Here is a 23020-nt window from a genome sequence, read left to right on the forward strand (position 1 = left end):
GGTGAAGTGTACAAAATGTCTGTATCGGGCCCTATATAAGTAAAGACAACGCACAAATACAATGGATAACCCGTGTAATGTACAATTTAATGCGTGATATATTTTGTCTATGTTACATAACCATAGGGACCGGTAAATACTGATAGCTAAAGGAGGTTTCGCCAGAGCATCGACTATCATGTTTATTTGGAACTGTCGTTTGTAATGACTTCTCTTGCAAATGTGTCACCGACCTCTGACCCCATACATTCTTCCTCAAATTCGTGCTGTTTATTGCCATTCGTGTTGCTGTTTTTGAGTAAGGACAGACTGACAGAAGGAAGTTCCTAGCAGCTACGTCCAGGGCACAAAGGTAAGGATATACTGGTATACTATTATTGCGTCGCGTATAACAGGAGAAATATGTAAATCCTATTGTTGATAGTCTGAGTCTAACCTTATGTTTTGCTGTCTATAAATTATAAAATACTTTCTCAATGTTCCTCCTTTTATTGTTTTAAATCTGATTTTGTAGTTACTGAATTTGGAATGTGTCTTTTTGAAATGCTGATGTTAAGGATAAGGTTATCATTTTATATCTCTACTCTACCTTTTGACCCCGTAATGGTATACAGATATACCCATTCTGCCATGTGACTCTATTACATTAATCAGCTTTTCAAGTATCTGAATACAGTCAATATATCATTTCGTTTTACAGTTTACTGGTTGAGAAAGAAAATTCTGTAGTTGCTGAATTAGCAATTAATATTATTATGAATAATTCATACCAGGCTAGACCTGGCACAGTCCACAAAGATCGAATTATTTCAAATTTTCCGAAATGTTTCCACAATGATGCCGTGATTGATAATAAGCAGGATTATGATCCCAGGACATTGGAAATATGCAGGTCACGCCAACCTGTGAGTATTGGGTAAGTTATATTTTAATGACTTCTGTATGTCAAAAAAAAACAAGACACAGTACTGTCTGACCATATCAGTATGGCTGTATGGTGCTAGAGTAAAATTTAACCATCAATATATCTATAGCATGTATGAATGTCACTAGTAGTTAATGATAAGTGATAAGTAATGAAAATCTTTTTTCTGACTCACTGCTATCAAATTCTCTTTGCACTATGAAATTTGTTATGCATTGTTTTCACACCACTATACCCCGATTAATATTCGGTATAAGCATCCTTTAATATTTAAGGATCTACAATATATTGGCAAGACCAGAATTTTTCAGTCTTGACATTGTCTGCCTAATTTATCTACCTTCCCTAATAGTTTATTTCATGTAATTGTAAAATATAGAGTAATTGGAAAGACTCAAAAATGTGATTGAAGTCTCACTAGCAGTTAGTTGGTAATGAGTCTCGAATCTTTCGAGTTAAATGACTCTGGGGGTCTAGTCATTGATCAATAGTGACTCGTGTCCAAATCAAGTCAATGATTCAATCCTTCCCAATGCTGACTGATTGTAAAAATATTCTCAAATAAATTCCTTTGAACCTAATCTCAAGTTTAAGTCGGGCCTTTGTTTTAGACCAGTTAGAACAAAATTGATTGGTGTTCACTGGTCAGAATATAAACTTGCGTTCAAATCACAAGTAAAATATATATTACCTAAGCATTTTTTATTTCTGTTTCAGGCTGAAGATTTGCAAAATGATTGTGATAGGAGATGTTGGTGTCGGTAAAACTTCATTGGTGACAAGATTTTGCAAAGCTGCTTTTGATAAAGACTACAAAGCAACAATTGGTGTTGATTTTGAAGTAGAACGATTCGAAATTCTAGGATGTCCGTTCACATTACAAATGTATTATTTTATAAAATTTAGTAGACCTCAAAGAGGATTGTACCTCCAAGTTAAATTAGTTATTTGAAAAAAATATGTTTACTCAGTTATACATCTGGCAATGTAAGTTCGTTTACAGGATTATTAAGGTATAAAAATTGTGGTGTTGTTATTGCTCTGTTTATCATTCATTGGGTTTGGCACATACTTCTTCCTGTGTGACGATTTTTCATAAGTTGGTTTAATTTCCATGTTCAATACTTGTTGAACATGATAACAGATAGGTGTTACTCCCTAAACATGTCTACATGTACCAAAATTATATATGTCTGATTGTCTGCATAGTTCTATATACAGTGGTCTAAATTTTTTTGGAATTTCGAGCAATCCATTTCACAGTCAAATTGTCATGAATGTGCTTTTATATAATGTACTAATTTTATATAGTGAGATAAATCATTTACCTTGCATGATATATGCATAAATGGGTGAGAACATCTCACCATCATGACATAATGGAAACAATCACTTTTAGTTATGGAGTTTTATTATCCATTCAATAAAAACATCAAAAATATACTTCCATTGCCAGGTGGGATACTGCTGGTCAAGAGAGATTTCAATGTATAGCAGCTGCATATTATCGTGGAGCTCATGGTATGCCTATTATATTCTTTTGTTCATGCTTTACATTCTGATATTTGGTTGTTTCAAACTATTTTTATATATGAAAACATCTAAATTCATCTATTTTGCTGCAGAATTATGATGTTCTCGTTCTATACTATGTCAATTATAATTGTTTTGCCCAACTGACTCGACTTGACATACCAAGAGTCAAATAAAATAAAAATAATATTCTATTTTTGTTATTTTACAGTTGTATCAATCGTATTTGATCTATCAGATATACAAAGTTTGAAAAATGCAAAGTAAGATCTTTTATTTTAATTTTTTTTGTAGATTACCTGGTCCAGGTGCTTTTAACATTGATTCCTTTTCATAAGTTTTATTTCGTGTTTTTTTTTTTGTGCGATTTTGTCATCCATCTATATAACTCTCTTAGCGTCTCAGTGGTTACATGAAAGATTCACTGAATGCCAAAGTTCATTGCTTTAAATCAGTGTTGTCTTTATTTTTTATTGTCATATTTAGTTTAATTCTCATTTACTGTATATTACATAGCCTACAGCAGGGGTCCTAGTCTTCGTCCTCTTGTTTACCCATTAGTAGTGAGTAGTTTGACATACATTGCCTCAAAATCCATCGCAAAATACATATTTTTCTATGAAAAGTTCCCAATTGAATCATGTATTTAAATGGTAAATTAACGAAATAGTAAATCTTGGTTTATTGTCACCCTAATGGATTGAACACTGAAATCAATTCATATACAGGCTGTCCGAAAAATTTATTTAAACTTACAATTGTTATTACCGTACATCGGGCGAAATTTTACTTGTTATTACTACAATACCGGGCAAAATTTTTTGGACAGCCTGTGAATGGATTGATTTCAGTGTTCAATCCATCAATGTGACGATAGACCAGATTTACTAATTTGTAATTTTACATTTATCATTCAATTTCTAAATACATTCAAAAATTAAAAGAACATGGAAGCTATTAATAGACATTATATCATATTATATTCCAGGATATACATTATGAACCCATAACAGATTGATTTTTCTCATACAATATAAATAAATATTTTACCAGCCTCGCCTTTCTCATACAATTATTGTTGTTTACTTTTCTTCCCATATCATAAATATAATGATTTTCATAAGATTATCATTTGTTGATTTAAACCTTTAGCTACGAAGCAGTGTTTGACCTCACTGGTTCAAGATATAAAGACATATTTCTAAAATTTCTTCAATTGAACAAAAAGTGATTCAGTCAAAATCCACAGTTTGCTTACTTTTGCACAACTATTCATTAGATGGGCCTTTAGGAGCTACATTATGAGGGGTTTTACATCTTTATAACCTGGACTGTTTTCCGTGACTGTTCACATGTGAAAATGCTTTTTTGTCCATTATACCCCAGTCCAAACGTTATACAATTATGTGCATGTACGAGACAGAAAATTGACTTGACTTCCTCTGAAACTAAAATGAACGTCCCGACAATAACCCATTCTAAATTTTTACGCATTCTAATTCAATTTTTTTTTTCAACATGCTTTACAATTCACTATGTTCAATTTCTCATTCTAAGCCACTTACACTACACACACATGAATTAATTTGGTATTTCAATAGTCCTAATGTAAGTTATGTAGATGGGAAAAGTACTTCATTTGGAAATGCCCTTATCTATGTAGAATATTTTTCATTGGTCATACTTGGCTTTAAGGATACATGCAAAAAGCATCTTCTATTTGAAAAAAATATTTCAAGATAGAAGAAATATTGGTCAACATTGATAAGAGGATGAAACTTTTAGTTTTTTCATATGCAAATATGCCATGTCAAATTTTGAACTTTTACAGAGTATGGTTGCAATCTGCAATGAAAGAAAATCAAGGACAAACTGACATCAAAGTTTTTCTTGTCGGAACTAAAAGAGATCTTGTGGTTAGTATTAAAGATATTATGTTGAACCAAATTAATATTTTAGAATAATGCGGTGCATCGTGCTAAGCGATAAGATAACGCTAGCCACCGCACCTCTGATTACCATGCGTTGGTTTGCAGATTGGGATCCCCAGAGGAAAAATTATGTGCAAGAGTATGGATGGACTCCTCGCTGTCGAAGGGTAGTTCGCGTAATCGCTGGTCGGTTACGGCTTCCTCCACCATCAAGTCCGTGCATCTGAAACAAATAACTGGCTAATCCCATAATTCCATACCCGAGTGGTGGAGGACGAGAGGCCGATTTATTCTAATGTCATGAAATTTACATTTATCAGTCAGACAGCGCATACAAAGCTATTGAACTAGAAGCAGTACAGATGGCAAAACAATTGGGAGCGGAATTTTGGTCTACTTCAGCACTTACTGGTGAGCATGATATAGTTGTAACCAATTTATAGCAGAATGATTTTCATGCAAGAAAATTTATAAATGTGCTTGTATCATATTTATTATATAAAAATCAATGCATATATCTATCTGCTGGGTTGTTTTTGCATATAGGTAATAATGTGAAGAAATTTTTCTTCCGAGTTGCTGCACTTGCTTTTGAAAACAGTGTTTTAAAAGAATCTGAACATCGTAAAAATGCTTCAAAACTGGGAGATGGCGATCTAGTGCGTAAGTATTTTGACTTCATTTCCAGATTTGGGGCTTAGATAAAATAAACTTCATTTATCATGGATGCAGGATGTTTATAATGTTTGATGCTCTCATGTTGTTTGATTCCTTCAATAGAGGAAATTCAATTCATCATTACATTGTCCTTACAATAATAATGGCAGTAATGGTTTTATAAGTTAGAGATCTTAGATTATATACCCACTGCCAAAAAGAGTGACTCCCCTGTTCAGAGCAAAAGTTTAAAACTTTTTTACTTTGGTAGCATTTTGTTCATGTCAAACTTTCCTATTAACAGGTGTCAAGCAAGAAGATACCAAAACACCTTCTAAATCAACAAATTGTTGTAAAACTTGAAATTGATATTTTTTTTCACAAAACTATAATACAACTAATTTTAATATGGTACACATGTTCTGTCACTCGTTCTGTATTCGATACTGTGTGTTGTCTTAGTGGCCAAATATTTCAATTTCATTATCAAAGAATTATAATATTTTCCAGCCATTTTTCTCTAAGAATTATGAACTAACAGAACTATGGGTTTTAGTCGAGATGTTCCACTTACTTTTGGATAGACTAAAGAATTCCTGAAAAGTTTGAAAATCAGTTTTACTCTGGGTTTTTGAGCCAAATTGTGATATACCAATACACAGTCATATTTTCTGATGTGAATTTGACATTAAACATAACTCCACTTTGAAATGAGCCTGTAGTGTTTATTTATAATGCATATATGAAGCAAGCATGCAAATTATACAAGTTATTATATAATTTCGATTATTTCATATATGATTCGGATTAAATGCAGTCCCTCTATCAAGAAATGTGCCTACACCTTTACATATAATATATGAATAATTGTCGTCCTTGTCTATCCTTGCCGAATCAATAACTTTGGTACAATTCAGATTTCATATGATATATATTTAGTTTTGATGATATTTTTATCAGCACGCATGCAATACTGTACTGTATAGCACATTCATATTGTCACTCTTCTTTTTAATTGACAGATTTTTGTTTCATAATTTCGGTGCGTTTTTTATTAGTTTCATTTTCTATCTACCAATTTTGGTGGCTTTTTGATTTCTTTTATGCTTATCGCTTGTTGCTGTTTAGTTAGGCAAGACCAGTCAAGTATTCTTAAAAAATTGTTTGTTAGCTGCTTTGCGGATGTACCTATCCATAACCTATATTTAGGTTATGAAAAGTGATTTTTTTTCTTCAATGCCTAGTTAGTACTAAACTTTAGCCTATTTTGCACAATAACTAGCAATACAGCCATTTTATTAGTACTGGAATTTTTCCTGAATATGCTTTATCTGCAACTTTAAAAATATAAAAACTAATTTATTTAGGTATTTCAGACTACATCTACATTAACCCACAATCTTCTGTAGTCATTTCATGGCACTGATGTATGCTATTCTTCTCGCTTCTGTAATAGTAACATCTACTAAGCATTGTGAACACATTTTTTTTTTCCCACTGTTCGTTTTTAACTCTTTCTCTCTTAAATAGTACTGACTCTGAGCATATTACTTTTTCAAACGATTAATACTTTTCTTTGATTAAACTATAAAAGCTACTACAGTTCCAGTTATTATGATATGGTGTTGTCTATTCGCTTTTTTCATATTTATGTTAATAATTATTATGTTACTGGGGTTTTGTGTTGTTCTTTCGAGTTGGATTTGGTGCTGATGAAGGTCAGACTGAACGAGTTAAGTACATTAGTGCGACAAGTGGTGTGATGCTTGATGAACGACGTTGCCCCGCCTCCCGAATAACTATTATACTCTGACATGGGCTAACTACGGCCGCCGGGTCAAATCCGGTCCGTTGTGTACTTCAATCTGGCCCGCCTGATGCTGTCACAAGCAAACTAAACCAAATTTTGATGTTATAGCTAAAAAATAGCTCAAGGAGTTTGTAGAGAATGCGATTAAATTTAGTTTTCGCACGAGGCTTTTTGCTTTTGTACCACTCTAAATATTGTTCATAAAATGTAACTTTTACGTCACACTTACATAGCCCACCAGTGGTCAGTATTTTTGGCCCCTGGTTCAAAAACCTTGGCCACCCCTGCTCTATCTTCACAATTGCATACACTCTACACTTGCCGAAATTACTGAAGAAAAGGGAAGTTCATATATTTTTTCCAAAGGAAGATACGGTAAGTCTTGAACCACTGACGTTCTACGACTATATATGGCGATTGATATACTCCACTTTGTCCGGTGCATATGCCTTTGTAGGCGAGGCTAGCCGGGAGATTCAGATAATTTATTTTCGTCGTGCAAGAAACATTATGAACAACACAAGCATAGTAAATCAAGGCAAAAGAAAACAACAGACACATAATGTTTCGACTGCAATTAACGAGGAGCCGCGAAAAACTATCAAGTCATCGTGTCAGCGACACCATTAAAGCTGAATGACGTCAAAAAAACGTCAAATGATTAAGGTTGAGTTATATATGATCAGGGCAAAAATTTGGAAAACGTAAATCGAATCGAGAGAGTAAGCCAAATGAGAAAAAACCTTGTCAAGGCGAACTGTTGAGCAATCTTCGTACATGATAGTTCCGGAAAAGTAATCGCCTATAACAGCAATGATTCACCCACCAGGCAGTAACAAAAACCTTGAATTTGCTCAGTTTTCGATGCTCCGAGGTGTTGAACAAGTTCGTTTCAATACATCGAATCCCTGATTAGCTAAAAACGACGATCGTGAGGAAAACTGCGTTTTCCGCGTGTGCATTTCTCAGTTTTTCATAGAATCAAATATCCATGAGTACAAACTCTATACTGGTTCTAAAATCTATAGATGCAAAAGTATGTAGGTTCTGGTTCGACTGCTCTTAGTGTAATTTGCGGAAGCGAATGTGCGTGGACGCAACTATATTATGCGGGAGAACAGACAAAACTCGGGTTGCTGTAGCAGTTTTGCTGGTACTTCAATACTTCTACTGGCCCAGCCTAAACTACGTTGTGCTATCGACGTTATGATTGCATATTAGTTGACTACACACATCACTTGGTTTATGATTAAGCTATAATGATGGCTTTCATATTTTTACCGTCGATTCACGAGGATGGTCGTCAGGGAGTTCCAAAATCAGGTTACAACGCATATTCACGATTTTCTATCCGAACAAGAAACCACTAACAATTTTACAATGTGTAAAGAACTACTCTTGTAAGATGAACCGGAAAGGAAACGTATATATATATATATATATATATATTATGTATTGCAATTGTATAAATCGAAAGGGCCCCCCGAAAATACATTTTGAATCCCAATGCCTCATTTATTTTCGAGTATCGAAAGAAGTACTCTTAACTATTTTTGTTTATAAGTTTAAAAAAATGCCATAGTGTCGACTTAACTGTTGAATTTGAAATATTCACCATTGTTGGAAAACCATACTCAGTGTAGTAAAGCTTCAAATCATAACTAAGTCTAGAAATTCAGGCCCGTTCTAAATTTCTTCTGGATTATCACACTCTCGGCGATGTCGATCAGGTGTTACAATTTCACACGCTGAACCGGATGCATAATCAGGACATTCGCATTTAAAATGCCTCTCTCTCATTTTATCCAAAAGGGCCTCATTTCGATGAATAGCATATTTTCTTATTTTTGGTAAGATGTCATCAACAAAGGTGGCTTTGATTGGGTCAAGAGGGAATCTTCCGTTTTGGGTTGGACTTAAGTGAATAACCCATTCCGAATCGACTCGTGTGATCGAATATCCAATCAACTTAGAAATCTTCTCAATCGTGTTTCTTATCATCTCTCTTGTGAATAGTTGTCTCAGGGGCGTAAAGCGACACTTTCCACCGTGTTCGCATATACAAATTGCTTTTTTCAAATCAATGATGAATTTTTGAAATTCCAAATCCAAAAATTTGTCGATGTACCCTGAATAATAAAAGTAAAATATTGAGTGGTTAGCAAGTATTCACACGTGACACATAATATATAAGTGAATAGCTTAATTAGTGTGATTGAAAAAAAGACTGCGAAGGTAGGCCCTAATAGAGAGCTTCGGTGAAAAGTCAGTCTTATATATCACTGTCGCTACTGTCAGTACGAAATCCATGATATCAAGGTTGAAGTGAATGCTAGCTAGTTCAACAATTATTGCCGAGCGGGTACAGTAGGAGTCGATAAATGTAAGTTTCATAACTCGGTTATACATAAAAAAAAAACGTTTACATGAAAATAATTGATAACAAATGAGTGCAACAAACACGAGTGTGGGCCTTATTTAAAGTGATTCTTGACAATAAAACAAATTGTGAAAGTTAACCAACCTGGATAATGGTCTTTGATCACGACAATGGATTTATTTAGCAAACTAGACCCTTGTTGAACCAGCATGTCCCAAGTATCGATCTCTTCGTGGTTATTAAAAGCTGGGGAAGAAAGGGCGAAATTTGTAACATAAGCAATTCTCGCATTCATTCTTCTTCTTTTTCTGGAGCATTTCTCTCTCCAATGCAGATTTTCTTCTTTTAGAGAATGCAATTTACCATGAAGGTTTTTAAGTTTATTTTTATCGACTTTCGATGATTCGATATGATAAAGAATTTCCTCTCCTAGTTTCTCTATCGTATTTTCTTGATCTTCGATTGTTCCGTGACTTAAAAATAAACTTTCGTTGCATGTTTTTAGACGCTGCATTGTTGTGTTTAACTTTTGAGTCAGTCCTGTGTTTTTGCCATCACTCTCCGCTAATTTCCTCTCACAAGTGAAGATAGTACTATTCATTTCAGCGATCTTCAATTCCAAAATAGCATTGCATCTTATATTGCAAAAAGTTTCCACTATTTCTGTTATTTCGGTGTGGTTTCGTGAACCATTTAGTTCATCCTTCAGAATTTCTTTTAGTTTTTCCGTTAGATTAGCGAGCTTTTCTTCAACTTTCAAAAGAGCATCCGTGAGGTTTCCGTTACTGGATTCAAGAGTAGCGATGCCAGATTGGCAGTTTGTGTAATTGGTAAACAACTCATTATAACTATTAAATAAAGTGTTTATCGAATTTTGTAGGCTATTCACTACATTTCTTTGATAGATAAATTCGTCAAGCACTTTTATGTGATCTTCATTGCATACTTTTAATTTGCGAGAAGAACGCAATGCCTTTTCTCTAAGGTTTCGCATTTCTCGATTTAGATCCGCTAATGTGTCATTTGTTGACACCACGATTCCATTCAATTCTTCATTTATCTGGATACATTCTTGGAGTTCAGTTTCTGTCTTGATTCGACCGTTATCGAAGCTTTCGATTTCGAATGTGTGATTTGTTTTTAGTTGTTCCACCGTTTCGGTCAAACTTTCGATATCTCCCCTGAGAGCTTCAATTGTAATATTTGCATCTAAGATTTCTAACACTAAATCAGCATTCAGTGAACCAAGCTCGTTTGATGCATTGTTACATGTTATTAATACTGATGAAATATTCTTGTTTTGTTCTTTCAAACTTTTAATATCGTCATTCAAATTTTCTTTCTCCCTGTATAATAAATTTATATGCTTTCCCATCGATTCCCTTTTCTCGTTACAATGTACTGCATCTGATGTTGCGTTCTCTTTTAATGTCATCTCATCGTGTAAATTCTGGATCGTAGAAGTGAGATTTTCAGCGCATACTTTGTTTTTCTGCATCAGTTCTGCTACTTTTGTCTCTGCTATTACATTTTCTATGATTTTCTCCTCCAATTCGCCGACGAGGCCATCAATTTCTATCCTTCCTGTTTCAGACTCATTTCTCAGTTTTGTATTTTCCTTCTTTAAACGTGCGATAATATCGAGAAGAAGTTGATTATCTGTTGTTAAATTTTTTATTTTTTCTGTTGCTATATTCTGCAATTCTAATGAGTTTTGTTGAATGACTTCAAGAGTTTGGTAAGCATGCCTCACAGCAGTAATGAAAGACTCAGTCAGTGTGGCTTGAGATTCGAGGCACAATCTGACTGTCTTATTCATTTCTTGAATTCCAGTTTCAGATACTCTTAGTTTTAAAGCTAATTCAGAATTTAATCTTCCTGTACCTTGTAGATTCGTTTCGCAATTATTCAATTCTCGTACTTTTGTCTGTAACATTTCTTTTGACGAAGTTAAATTTGCTTCAAGTGTCGCGCTTCTCAACTCTTCTTGTTTGAGTAAGAGTATAGCATCTTCTGAACAACCTTCGAACCGTTTTCCGTTGGCATTACCCTGGGGATTTGGATCTGCTGGTCCTTCTCCTGGATTAGGATTAGCGGCATTAGAATTCTGGGACGCAACTGAACAAACTAGTACGAACAAAACCAATGTGTGCAAAATCATTTTGATTCAGATCTGACAAACTAATATAAATAAAATTATCCTGTTAAACACAAAAAAAACATTTAATTAGGTCGACTGAATGTGCATGTTCAGAGAAAATTCAAAACCATATATCGTTGCAAATCACGGAATATGGAATCTGCCAAGTAACATATAGACCGGATTCACCTTAACCTGGTTGAAATGTCTTTCTTAAGTCAAAAAAAGAGGAAACAGCATGGATAATTTAAGCGAGAGTCGTATCAGTGGACCACTTTTTCTTATTATAAAAGTTGCGATACATTTGTTTAGAAACTTGTGGATTGGGTACCTATTCTGTTTTGTGCGTGGATATATGAGGTTAGTGGTTCCCAACTTTTTTTCAAGCGATCCAAATTAAAAAAAAAAAATCGTAAAATCTCGCGACCCAAAGATATGATCAAAAACTGAGCGACATGTCGTAGGTGCTTCTATAGCCGCAAAATTAAATTACTAATACAAAAAATCATTTTTACATAACAGTTATTTCCTCAACATTTATTTTATTATTTCAACATTGTTATATATTATAGTTTGCTGATTTTTTAAAAAAGGGGCGTGGATATTTGCTTATTAAGTTTTCACGCTGTGATACTTCCCACATATACAATTTCTATTGAGCAGCATTTCAATACCAAATATAAAATAAACAAATAATTTACTAGAAATTAAAATCAATAACTTCTAGGCTCTTGCTGAAAAAACAAAACAAGCGACGCATAATTTTCAGGCCACGAAAACTTTGTCACAACTTCATGTAGAAATATCTGACACCTCGTTTCGAGGGCTATATGCGCGTTTTATATTATATTAAAGTTTATTAGCCTTCGATAGCATTACTATTGGTAGTTAAAGTTTTTGGTGAGGTTTCGACGTAACAAAACGCTCATACTAATTAAACTAACTCATCTCAGGCCTACATCACATAACTGTGAACAAGATACACCCATTCGGTCATTATATCCCCAAAATGATGTTGAATTCAGGAAGTGAATTTGTCTGCTAAAGTTTATTTTTATTTGTATAATCCTCAATTACTCATAGATTTGTCATTGTAAACAAAATCGCATTCAACGCCTATGAAATATCGTGAAATCATGTTCATTACGCAAATCAAAGAATCATTAGCCAAACATGAATTCACCCTAAACACTGAACGAATATTAAAATGACTATATTTTATATCGGTTTCATGTATTACTGGCGACATCCCAGAGGTATATGGTGTTGGGCAGTAACATCCGTATAATGCCCATCAACATGCACACCACCAGGGGCGTCGCCCTTTGAAATGTAAAGCATTTTTCTGTATCAATAGCAATTTTCGTAGCCTGAAACGATTTTTAGACCTCCAAGACAGCAAACCCACGTTATCCGGCCTACGACTCCGCGCGCTTGCTGATACGGTCTTACTTGGCAACTATAAATATCAGAACCATCCCCCTATGAAAATTCCTAGCTGCGTGGCTCTAGCGAATGGCGGCACTTTGTCGTATGGTAAAGTCTTTTTTACTTTGTTTTCATGGAATAAACATGAAATTACTTTTCATTATCTAATGTGTTCATGCATAACGCGGTTGCAGATTAAAGTATAATTTATAAAATAATTAAAGTATACTGGGTAACCGATTGTCAAGATAACGATTATTTTAGAAAGGGTCCAACAGTCTTTATGTTTTATTTTAACAATATTTACCTATAATATGAATTAATAAGTTCCAAACCATAAACATTTCTCTGTTTACAGACGTCAGTGTCAATGATTGTTTGAAGTGATATGTCTTTGTTGATCGAAATATGACAAGTTTGATGTTGACAAAACAAAACAACAATTATGACGTCACCAGAAAAAAACGACACGATAAGAATGGCATTTGACACGATAGCTTCTTTTTCATATCAAGGCGGAAAACCGCAGCCTTGCCAAAATTGGTGTTTTCTAATTCTTCTCCTATACGTTTATTGTTATTATGAGAGAGTTCTTGGCGCATGCATAATGGTGAAATAATGAATAATAGAGATAGAAATATATTTGAATAAAAAAAAATGAGTGAACAAATTGAACAAAGACGCAAACGAATACAATCTTTTTTGATCTCAAGATAACCTTGATCGCATACTTGGCCAACCATATGCAATTAACCCCTCGGTGCAGATTGCGCCTTGTGATTGTGATGCGAAGTTGTGTCTTACTCTTATTTCATTATCGATGTCGAGCATTTTTCTTGAAATATCAGACAAAATTATCGACACACAATTACTATAGGTAAAAATTGATATCAGTCAAGATTGTAATCCACAATAAAACAAACGGAATCATTTTAAAATGTCATATGGATGCCAGGCATTTATGGAACATTAGTAATAGTTTCTTAGTGAAGTGGCCAAAGTACGGTGCTGACCATGCAACATTTCAAAAACGTTGTTTCGCGACATGTTTACAATTGCACGTATGATTTAGTAAATTTGGAAAAATGTTAGTCATATTAAACAGAATTTATAATATTTGAAGTTGAAAAATTACTTCTATCAAGAGGAAAATTCATTGTAAACTGGCCCGAGGCTATTGCGTAATGTCAAAGATTAGAACGACCGACGCTGCAGGCGTACAATAAAGCTGATCCGGCGCTTGTACGTGCAAAATGCAGAATAATCAATCGTTTCGCAAGTATAGACACGGCATCATCGAAGCTTTTTTCTCCTCACACGGTTGTCTCGTTTTCGCCCAATCAAATCCCAGACACTTTGACGTCATTTTACGTGAAATAAGTCGAAGCGTTCAATTTATAAAATATAAAATAGCGACCTCTAGGCGAAGCCATATAATTTTCAACGGCAAGATAAATTAGGAGTGCGAAATTGAACGCGTATTGTACAATCTCGTAGTTTGAGATTCGGCTTCGATCCCGACATTTTTTCTTCCGTTGTTGACAGTGGAAAAAGGCTAGGAGTAAAAGGCAATTAAGAAAGTGAGGAAATAGAGGAAGAAAGTAGCATTGGATAAGACAGAGCCGGCAAAAGAAAAAAGTTAAAGAGGCGCAGGTGAATAAAACTGCTAAACTTTGTAAATGAGCGGGAATATTGTTTCATGGACGCATGTGGTGTTGTCCTTTCATTCTCTTTTTTACTAAGCCCATAACGAACTTCATTATAATATTTTTTCCTGCATAATCTAGTCTTTTTTTTATATTGTATTTGTAAATCTAGGTAATCAGTGAACACAACACAGTTCATTTCCATCCTGTTTTGAAAGTTAATTCAAATTATATCATGCTGTCATGTATGCATGTTATGATGTCACAATATTGAATTGTGTGCCACTCTCAACTAGGTCAGGTACGGTACTGTAGCCTTGAGGCTAGATTTTCACAAAGTTCAAATTTGTTACAACATTTTAGCTCTCAAGGGGCCACACTATGAGACAATTTCTTGAACTTTAGTCTGTGTTTCCAATTTCTTGTTCCAATTTCTTGTACCGTGGTGATGTTCCAAATACTGAATATGTATGATAAGAAATTTATCCTTTACCTGCCAATGAAACTATACATTGGGCATATCCGATGCTTTTGTACATGCAGCCCTCAGTTAAACTCTTAAGTGTTGAAACTGCAATTTTAAATCCGCTGCGGCAATAGAATAATAATGAAAACAAAAATACAGTACTTCTATTCAATGAAGCGTAATCTAGCATATTACTGTATTAATTTGCTAGCTATGGTATCACAAATTAATGATAATACTACTCTTCTACATAATGATGGCAAACACTGAATTATTTCACTTATTTTTATGGAAATGCTAGAGAGAGGAAAATTCAATCTTGTATGAAAACAAACAACAGGAACATTCAGACATTAGTGTTTAAGTCATCAGTCATTCAATAGTGCTGAAATTTTCATTATTAAATTTGTTAGAAGGCCGAGTGTATAATCATAAAGTTAGGCGTGTTACTGTGTTAGAAAAACAAAGTATATTAACAATAACACAATCATCTTGAGATTGTTAAAGTGCCACTCCAATATACAAATTGAGAACAGGTTAACAAGCCTTTCTTGAACATTTGTTTAAAATTGAAAAATGGGAATTATTTTCATAAATTCTGAAAGTTCAAATACAAAATTGGTAAAATAATAAATTTGAGAGTACTGAATATCAAATTGTTTTGTCAAAATGCTGTGGATCTGCCTGACTAACAGTCCCATTTTCCATACTATAAACCTATATGTAATTCTTTGTTTGATTAATTCAGTAATTATAATAAACATTGAACCTATTTTTCTTTTTTTATTAGATCATCATGTCTGCTGATAGTGCCAATGATTTTTTTTGGCAGGCTATGTCATCGAGCGACAGTAATGGTGATCTTCAATTGCAACGAACGGCATTTGATAATTTTGTATCACAGGGAAATGAAGTATGTTACAATACTTGTGAATTGCGCAATATTATTGATTACCTAAAATTCATCATTGTATGTGAAACTGGGGCCTGGTTAATTTGATCAAAATTCTGGCTCAATGCCACATGCAGGCATAATTAATTAAGGCACGAATGATCGCAATAGTTTCATTTAGGCATAAAAGTGTTGGCACTGCTTTCACTCACTTTCCAGTTTATTAGTTTAGGCTTTCTAGTTCAATAATGATCAATCTAGTTTTGAAAAATCAATTACATTGATAAACCGCCCTACACAATCTTGCTAAATACATGGCATCATAAAATAAATTGATAAGTAATCAGAGTTTTATCACAAAAAGATAACACCTTCAAGACTAATTTAAAAATATCAGAAAATTATCTTGGATTTATATGAATATTCTATGTTGGAAAAGCCCAATTTAAATGCATTTGCATCATGACTTGCTAATATCTTGTTTATATTTTTTTATTAACTTTGTTGTAGGACTTGGGATAATTTTGAAAAGCTGTAACATAATAGCCTAATTAATAATTTTAATAAACTTATATGAAACTGTTCAAAAGTAACAAAATTTGTTGATCAAGCAACAATTGGAATAAAATAGCTTTATTTCACTATCAATCAGTTTCTTTAATTTGCTTCATTGTTCATTAAAATTCAACAGCTTCTTAGTTTTCTATTCATTTGAAATAGTGTTCAGGTTTTAGTGCCCAGGTATTTTTTTATATACATGAAAAAATCCTTTAGATATTTCCAGTAGTTTTGATAGAAATGATGCCAAAAGAGTTGGATCGCAATCTTGCCCAATATTGGTATATAAATATTTAGGCATGGTATGTAGTGAGAAAATTGCTGTTGAAAGACATGTACCGGTAATTTAATTAGGAATGATATAACCTCTTGATACACAAAAACAGACTTGAAATCTAACAGTAGCAATTTTAAATTTTTCAAGGATTCATCACAAATGCAACTTCACATTCAATCGGAGTCCTCTCCATCACCTACGTCAATAATTGCAACAAGCGGAGAAAATGCCAATAACAATAATAGGTTTGTTGACTTTTATTTTAAATATATTATGAACTAAAGTGATAATATTTTTTTTTTTTTTTCATTTTAGTTGATTTTCATTTTGATAAATTTGTAGTAAATGTTATAATTGACACGCTTTTCATTTAGGTTGAGTACGTCAAGTAGTCCAACCAGCCAACAAGCTTTGTATACCACGGTAAACGCAGATGCTGGTAGTCCAACCAATACACAACAAGGCTTGCTGCCATATGGTGTCATAAATCCAGATGCCATCATTCCACAAAGCCGTAGTTACACATGTAGGATATGTCAGGTATGCTAATAATTGTGGTAAAAAAATTTTAAGATTTGAAAGTGTGGATATCTTTACTAAAAAAATATTCATCATTTAATCAACATACACCATAGATGGTGCAAACATTAAGGGTCCACCTGATCAGTTATTCATGCTTGATAGAAATCTAACAATCCAATTACAATTGTTCGGGATACAAAAACTACCAAATACCTAAAATTCAAACTCATTAAATATATATTAACTTCTCTGTGTTCTTTGTTGAATATTCAAAATCAATATATACGAAATATTTTTAGTTTGAATTCATATTCATAATAGTAGATTTTTCGGTTTTGGCCATCTCTGAAGTGGGCAATCATAGATACAATCTTAAATGTAGTTTGGAAAAGAATTATTGATATGTTTTTATATTTTGGATTTCATCTTTCGATCTGCTTATTTGGCGTAAGAACTTAATGTAAAAATAGATCTACCAGTAATTGGTTTTCTAAAATTGTTTGCTTTGCAAATAAAATAGGAAATTAAAATGAACTCAAAGAAACAAATATATCTGAAATTGTCCTTTACTTTCTTCAGGTAACATTTCCGAATAAAAGTGCTGTCACTGTACACTCAAGAATTCACACAGATCATGAAGGAAAGCCATACAGGTTTGATAATTGGTGTTTGTGATAAATTTTATTTGCTGTACTCTTTTTTTTTTCAATGGAGAAAAAAATTATCAAAATTTTGTTGCATTGGATTTAATGTGTTTACAACCTTATGTAGTGAACTGCAAATGGACATCATTTGCAAGGTTTTTATCTTTTTAACTGAGATGTTTTATCTCAGTTGCATTACCCCGAGCGATTTTAAACAAAGTTGGTTATATTTTTTGCAGGTGTAGTTTTTGCGGAAAAGGTTTTTCTACCAATTTCTACCTTAAACAACACGAAAGAATCCACAATGGCCAAAAACCTTATAAATGTCCAATGTGCGAACATTCGTTTAAACAACTATCGCACGTACAACAGCATGTTAGAACTCACACGGGAGTGCGACCTTATAAATGTCATTGGCCTGATTGTGGAAAGGCTTTCCTTCAGCAATCTCATCTCAAGAGCCACGTTGAAAGACATTCCCCGAAGTAAGTGACTATTTCATGTCATTGTTTGTCTATTCACAATTTTATTATGAAGTACATTTGCTCAAACCAGGGAAAGCACTTGCAAGCTCATATGCAAAATTGCTTTTCCGATTTATTAGCACATGGCCCCATTCCAAAACACCATTAGAGCAAAACTTGAACAACTAGTAAAAAGTAAACAATATAGGTTTTGCGAATATTTGGAATATCAATGAAGTTACATTTCTTCATTATGGCATGGGATATACAGTTGGCAAATTTTATACTGCATGCTTCTTCCTACTTATAACATGCTTTACTATAATCTTTAATGTGGCAAGATGAAGCATGTCGGCAAAAGTATTTTGTCCTAGAGCATGACATGCTTTTTGGTGTTTGATTTCTCTTACCCGGCCCTGTAATATTTGCATGATCTAACGTTTCAACTCTTCAATACTGGTCGGCCATATATAATCCCATATGAGATCAGATTGTTACTGACTCCATATTATTCACCCCAGACCTAGCAATGGAGTTCGTCCATACAAATGTCATTGGCCAGAATGTGGCAAATCCTTTGCTCAAATTTCCAGTCTGAAAGCACACGTCGCGAGACACGCTCCGAAGACCCAGAAGCGAAAGAGCTCAAACGATACGAAAATTCAACAAGAACCAGAAATACCCGTTGTCGAAAATCAGGTATGCTTAGTTCAATATACGCAGAGATTGAAGATAACGGACTTTTGTGTCAGACTAATAGGACCAGTGTTTCCCACCCCTGCTTAAAGGCCCATAATAACGAGTTTGGGTGAAAGCATTTATGTAGTCAGAGTTGGCTACAAGTTATCATGGCAATCTACTTATTTATGAAACAAAGATACAATATTCTAAGGTAGTAATTTATGATAAATGTCGTAGTTGAGCGTATCTTGCTGGATGTCCTGATAGATGATTCAAATGGACTGTGTCTGTGCAGAATTGAAATCAAATTAATAGTGTAAAATATTACAGTTACCAATTGAATTTTCTTAGCGATATATTTTTTATGTCAGATTATACAGTATGTATATTGAGCTTCGATGTTGGTTCTATCCCAAAAGTGAGTTTTAAGCCATCTAAATGCCTAATATAATGAAAGGGGTTCATGTTTTTCGTATAGATGTGCCAATTCTATCAATACTTGAAAAAATTATTGTGTTTTGAAGGTTCACAAAGAAAACATTGAAGATAATATGGATCCCGGATGCTTTAGTCTTGTGTCAATGCCTCCTGATGTTATAGGACAAGCTGCAGCCGCAGCAAACATTGTCCCTGTTCCTGTCCATTATGAAAGTATATGTCCTTTCCTTTGCCCGGGCTGCTCAAAACTTTATGTGCGTGAGGCAACTTTTAAAAAGCACTTGGAAGAATGCAAGACAAAATTGCAGTTGTCCATTTCTGCCACAGCTGCCGCTTTAGGTATCGATCCACCCCCATTGCCCCCACCCAATTCCCAATCATCGCCAGGCTTCCAGTCAAATACTGAAATTGTTGTAATGCCTATGGATGTAAACCTTAATAACGAAGCAGCTCCCCCCGCTCCTAAAAAGAGCAGAAAGAACCAGAAACCACGTAGCGTAGCCAAAATAGAACTACAACAGCAACAACAGTTTGTCGACCAGACAGAACAACAGGAACAAATTCTTGTTGAAATGCCTCTGGATGTAAATCTTGATCACTGTAGTCCCCAGCTGACGGAAGGTTCGCTGGGTGACAACAATGTAAAACAAGAAGTATTAGGTATCCCTCTTGACGGCTCTACCACAGGAGATGTTATGCTTAAATTGCCACAGCAAGCCTTGAGTGTTGCCGCCTCAGCGAATGACAATAGTAATGATGCAAACGGAGTAAATCAGTTCTTTTCTTCCGTTGCGTACAACCAGATACAAAACACTTCCCAGTTTCTGGACAATAACCTATTTACCAACCAACAATTAGTGACGTCATCATCTCCTTTAAATCTTCCAATTGTGACTTCTCAGCCCCTCACGTCCTCACAGTCTATTATGCTTTCTGGTGCCTCTGTTGTCGGTGACGGTAATATCATAATTGAAACGTTCCCAAAAGGCGGGGCAACTGGTGCTGGACATACAACTATTAACCAAGCAGCTTTGAAATGGCAATGGGACCAACCTAGGATGAACTTCCCATAATTGGTGCCATGTGAAAGCAGATCCATGCCAAGAAGTTTCAAAATTCAAAAGGTTTCTTTGTTTAGAAACATGTCAAATCATTTTTTTGAATTGCATTCTACCAACTTTTTGCAGCAGATTCGTGAAAAAAATGAATTTTCCCATTTTAACAGTATTATTGTACCCCATCTCGGGATACACCATTAATAGAACTAAATGTTTGCTTAGAGTCTGCGTCACTGCATTATTTGCGAGTTACCAGTCATAAATTTTGGAATTTCCATCTTATATTTTCATCAGAATCGTATGAATTGAATATTCTCTATGTATTGCAAGACCACCTTGGTGTAATCAATATTAGATTCCATTGGTAGTATTGGCAATGTTGAATTTGTGGAATATTAAATTCTAAACCTTGTCCTAAAAACTGCTTTGTTGTTGTTTCAACTCTTTAGTATCCTGCTTATGGCTGTGATATATGTTTTCAGTTTGAAAGGAAGGGTGTTGCGTCTTGGTATTATTGCACTATTTGCCATGTTCTTTCTGCCCGTTCTTGTTATTTATTTTCATTTCACTTTGAACTAACACTAATCAGTTATTCCACACCAATGCTTGAATAACATTTATACAAATTGCAATAGGTTACAAGTCTTTTTTCTTTCACCGAGTGCTTGGCCCTACCAAAATATCTCTTTGTTTATTCAAAGCCAAATAATGAGTGACGGAATTTTTGAAGTACCGCTATATGAGAATGAATTATATCGCTTTTGTGCTACATATGTTATAAAAGAGTGGTGCCATTTTTTGAGAAGTGATAGATTTTATCGATGTTTCTTTTTTAGTTCATTTTATATATTCCAAACATTATGTTGATCTAAGCCCTGTATTGTTGTTTTGTAAAATATTTTTATACCCATTTTTGTATCGATACGTAACACGGACGACCGAGGTCTGTCTCGATTGGTTAAATGTGTGTACTGTTATTGCACATACCGATGAAATAGTGTTAGTCTCTACAGAACATGACAACTTTGGATAATGCCCGGACACATACAAATAAGAGTAGAAATTTGTGATCAAATATGTTGGTCTGTGGCACTCAGATGCCATTTCCTCAATATTTTCGGAAAATCCTCAAACTGATGTAGTGATGTTGAGAACAACTAACATCTTGAATTTTTGATCCAAGATATATCAGTCACCTTCATTTACATTATAGCCACATCTTGATAAATAGTAACGACAACAAATATTTTCTCTCATCTTTGAATCAGTATGGTGTGTAAAACAATCTGTATTAGTTTTAAAGAAAAAAATTCGCTTTTAATTCAAATCTATAGTCTACTTTCTCCAGCCGGTTAAAATTAAGACATCCATTTTGAAAACCTCTTGAACTCCCATAGTAGATATCTGTGTATATTGCATTTGAACTATTTGAAACCCAAAAAATTTGGTTGAAAATAGTTAATCAATAAGTGTTCTTATGGAAATTTCGCGAATCGCGATACAGCATTATTTGAAACTTTTAAAATGGAAATGAAATTTTAGGAATGTTTCCGAAATACCAAACATTTCGGATATGAATATTCTCCTATTACATACTATTAAAACCCGGTTTTGCAGTGTTTCACAAGTTGTAAAACGGTTCTCATATCGAATACCATAGAAATTATGGTTCAAACAAAAGAAACCCTTTTTCATGAAGCTTTATGTACAACAACTATCATGATTAAACACAGTTTTTTTTCTGTAGCACTCGAAAATATAAAATCTGTTTCTTTTTTATTCCATTATATTTCTATCTACAGAGCACTTTTAAGATTTTTGCTGCTTAAAATGGTTTTCATTACAATATTTTCTGTGCATTGTGGGTGTCTCAGAAAAATATGAAATTTTTTGTTTCTTTATAAAGTGTCAAGTATGTAGGCATATCCTATTGCTTTTACTAGGAAACAGACTCTATTTACAGAATTTCAGAACCGATTTATTGCTTTTTCACCTTTTGACCAGAAAAGTACCTTTTTTTTCTTGCTTTTTATCAACCATGCTTGTATGTATATTTTCGCCAATTTCTTTTTTGGAGCTGGTTAACAAAATCATTTTATAATGTCAATAAACATCATTCACTAACAATGTCGAAAAATGGAAATTTTGTTTGTTGTCACTCGTCTGGGTGTAAAAGTGGGCCAAAAAATGGAGTAGAGTTTTGATGGTGGCCAACCTAAGTTAAAGGGCTTAACCTGTTTTCGATCCAACTGGAAACACAGAAGCGGAAAATTACGCGTATCATTTGAGAACATCTTCGTCTGTCGTATATCTGTTTAATGATGTTACGACGTGGACCCAGCGGGTCAAATACGTTCGTATATATGATTGAGAACTATCTTTTGTACCTACCTACTCCATGAGGTTGTTGACTTGTTGAACTTCATGCTATTGCATTGTTTTCGGATATTTAATAATTTATTTCAATATCATCTTCCCCACTGTAAAATTCGTAATGAGCGCTTTCCCCGATCTGTTTATCATTTTTGCGTTTCCTTTTCTCACTATATAGGCTTACAAATGTAATCGCC

At 34.1% G+C, this 23020-nt stretch overlaps 3 protein-coding genes across 5 annotated transcripts; 2 read left to right on the forward strand and 1 right to left on the reverse strand.

Annotated features, from left to right (window-relative positions):
* Positions 1-88: 88 nt before the first annotated feature.
* LOC120339168 (ras-related protein Rab-34-like) lies at positions 89-6722 on the forward strand. The gene is made up of 9 exons (XM_039407251.2): positions 89-352; positions 701-916; positions 1643-1810; positions 2382-2446; positions 2670-2721; positions 4290-4374; positions 4710-4800; positions 4936-5052; positions 5351-6722. Exons 2-9 carry the CDS (start codon positions 756-758, stop codon positions 5407-5409), a joined length of 798 nt encoding a protein of 265 aa, XP_039263185.2. The 5' UTR covers positions 89-352; positions 701-755; the 3' UTR covers positions 5410-6722.
* Positions 6723-8294: 1572 nt separating this feature from the next.
* Positions 8295-11422, reverse strand: LOC120341211 (uncharacterized). The gene is made up of 2 exons (XM_039409688.2): positions 9381-11422; positions 8295-8985 (listed from the first exon to the last, which is right to left on the reverse strand). Exons 1-2 carry the CDS (start codon positions 11395-11397, stop codon positions 8543-8545), a joined length of 2460 nt encoding a protein of 819 aa, XP_039265622.2. The 5' UTR covers positions 11398-11422; the 3' UTR covers positions 8295-8542.
* A 2837-nt stretch (positions 11423-14259) lies between these two features.
* Positions 14260-22587, forward strand: LOC120338996 (uncharacterized). 3 transcript variants are annotated; one of them, XM_039407046.2, is made up of 8 exons: positions 14260-14457; positions 15707-15829; positions 16791-16888; positions 17018-17183; positions 17745-17818; positions 18049-18294; positions 18867-18972; positions 19479-22587. In XM_039407046.2, the coding sequence occupies exons 2-8, from the start codon at positions 15713-15715 to the stop codon at positions 20463-20465; spliced, it is 1794 nt and encodes a 597-aa protein (XP_039262980.2). In that variant the 5' UTR covers positions 14260-14457; positions 15707-15712; the 3' UTR covers positions 20466-22587. The 3 variants fall into 3 exon arrangements, with proteins under 3 accessions (XP_039262980.2, XP_039262964.2, XP_039262972.2); XM_039407030.2 differs by having other exon boundaries at positions 14270-14457; positions 18795-18972; XM_039407038.2 differs by lacking the exon at positions 14260-14457 and adding an exon at positions 14593-14751 and having other exon boundaries at positions 18795-18972.
* Positions 22588-23020: the final 433 nt, after the last annotated feature.

The sequence above is a fragment of the Styela clava genome, chromosome 1 (genome assembly GCF_964204865.1).
Source record: "Styela clava chromosome 1, kaStyClav1.hap1.2, whole genome shotgun sequence".
Taxonomy (NCBI): domain Eukaryota; kingdom Metazoa; phylum Chordata; class Ascidiacea; order Stolidobranchia; family Styelidae; genus Styela; species Styela clava.

Coding starts and splice junctions, on each gene's coding strand:
- LOC120341211 (XM_039409688.2), bottom strand. CDS start 11,397: ATGATTTTGCACACATTGGTTTTGTTCGTACTAGTTTGTTCAGTTGCG. Junction 8,986..9,380: donor GATCAAAGACCATTATCCAG/GTTGGTTAACTT, acceptor TTTATTATTCAG/GGTACATCGACAAATTTTTG.
- LOC120339168 (XM_039407251.2), top strand. CDS start 756: ATGAATAATTCATACCAGGCTAGACCTGGCACAGTCCACAAAGATCGA. Junction 1,811..2,381: donor TGTCCGTTCACATTACAAAT/GTATTATTTTAT, acceptor TTCCATTGCCAG/GTGGGATACTGCTGGTCAAG. Junction 4,375..4,709: donor GAACTAAAAGAGATCTTGTG/GTTAGTATTAAA, acceptor TACATTTATCAG/TCAGACAGCGCATACAAAGC.
- LOC120338996 (XM_039407030.2), top strand. CDS start 15,713: ATGTCTGCTGATAGTGCCAATGATTTTTTTTGGCAGGCTATGTCATCG. Junction 17,819..18,048: donor CATGAAGGAAAGCCATACAG/GTTTGATAATTG, acceptor TATTTTTTGCAG/GTGTAGTTTTTGCGGAAAAG. Junction 18,973..19,478: donor TACCCGTTGTCGAAAATCAG/GTATGCTTAGTT, acceptor TGTGTTTTGAAG/GTTCACAAAGAAAACATTGA.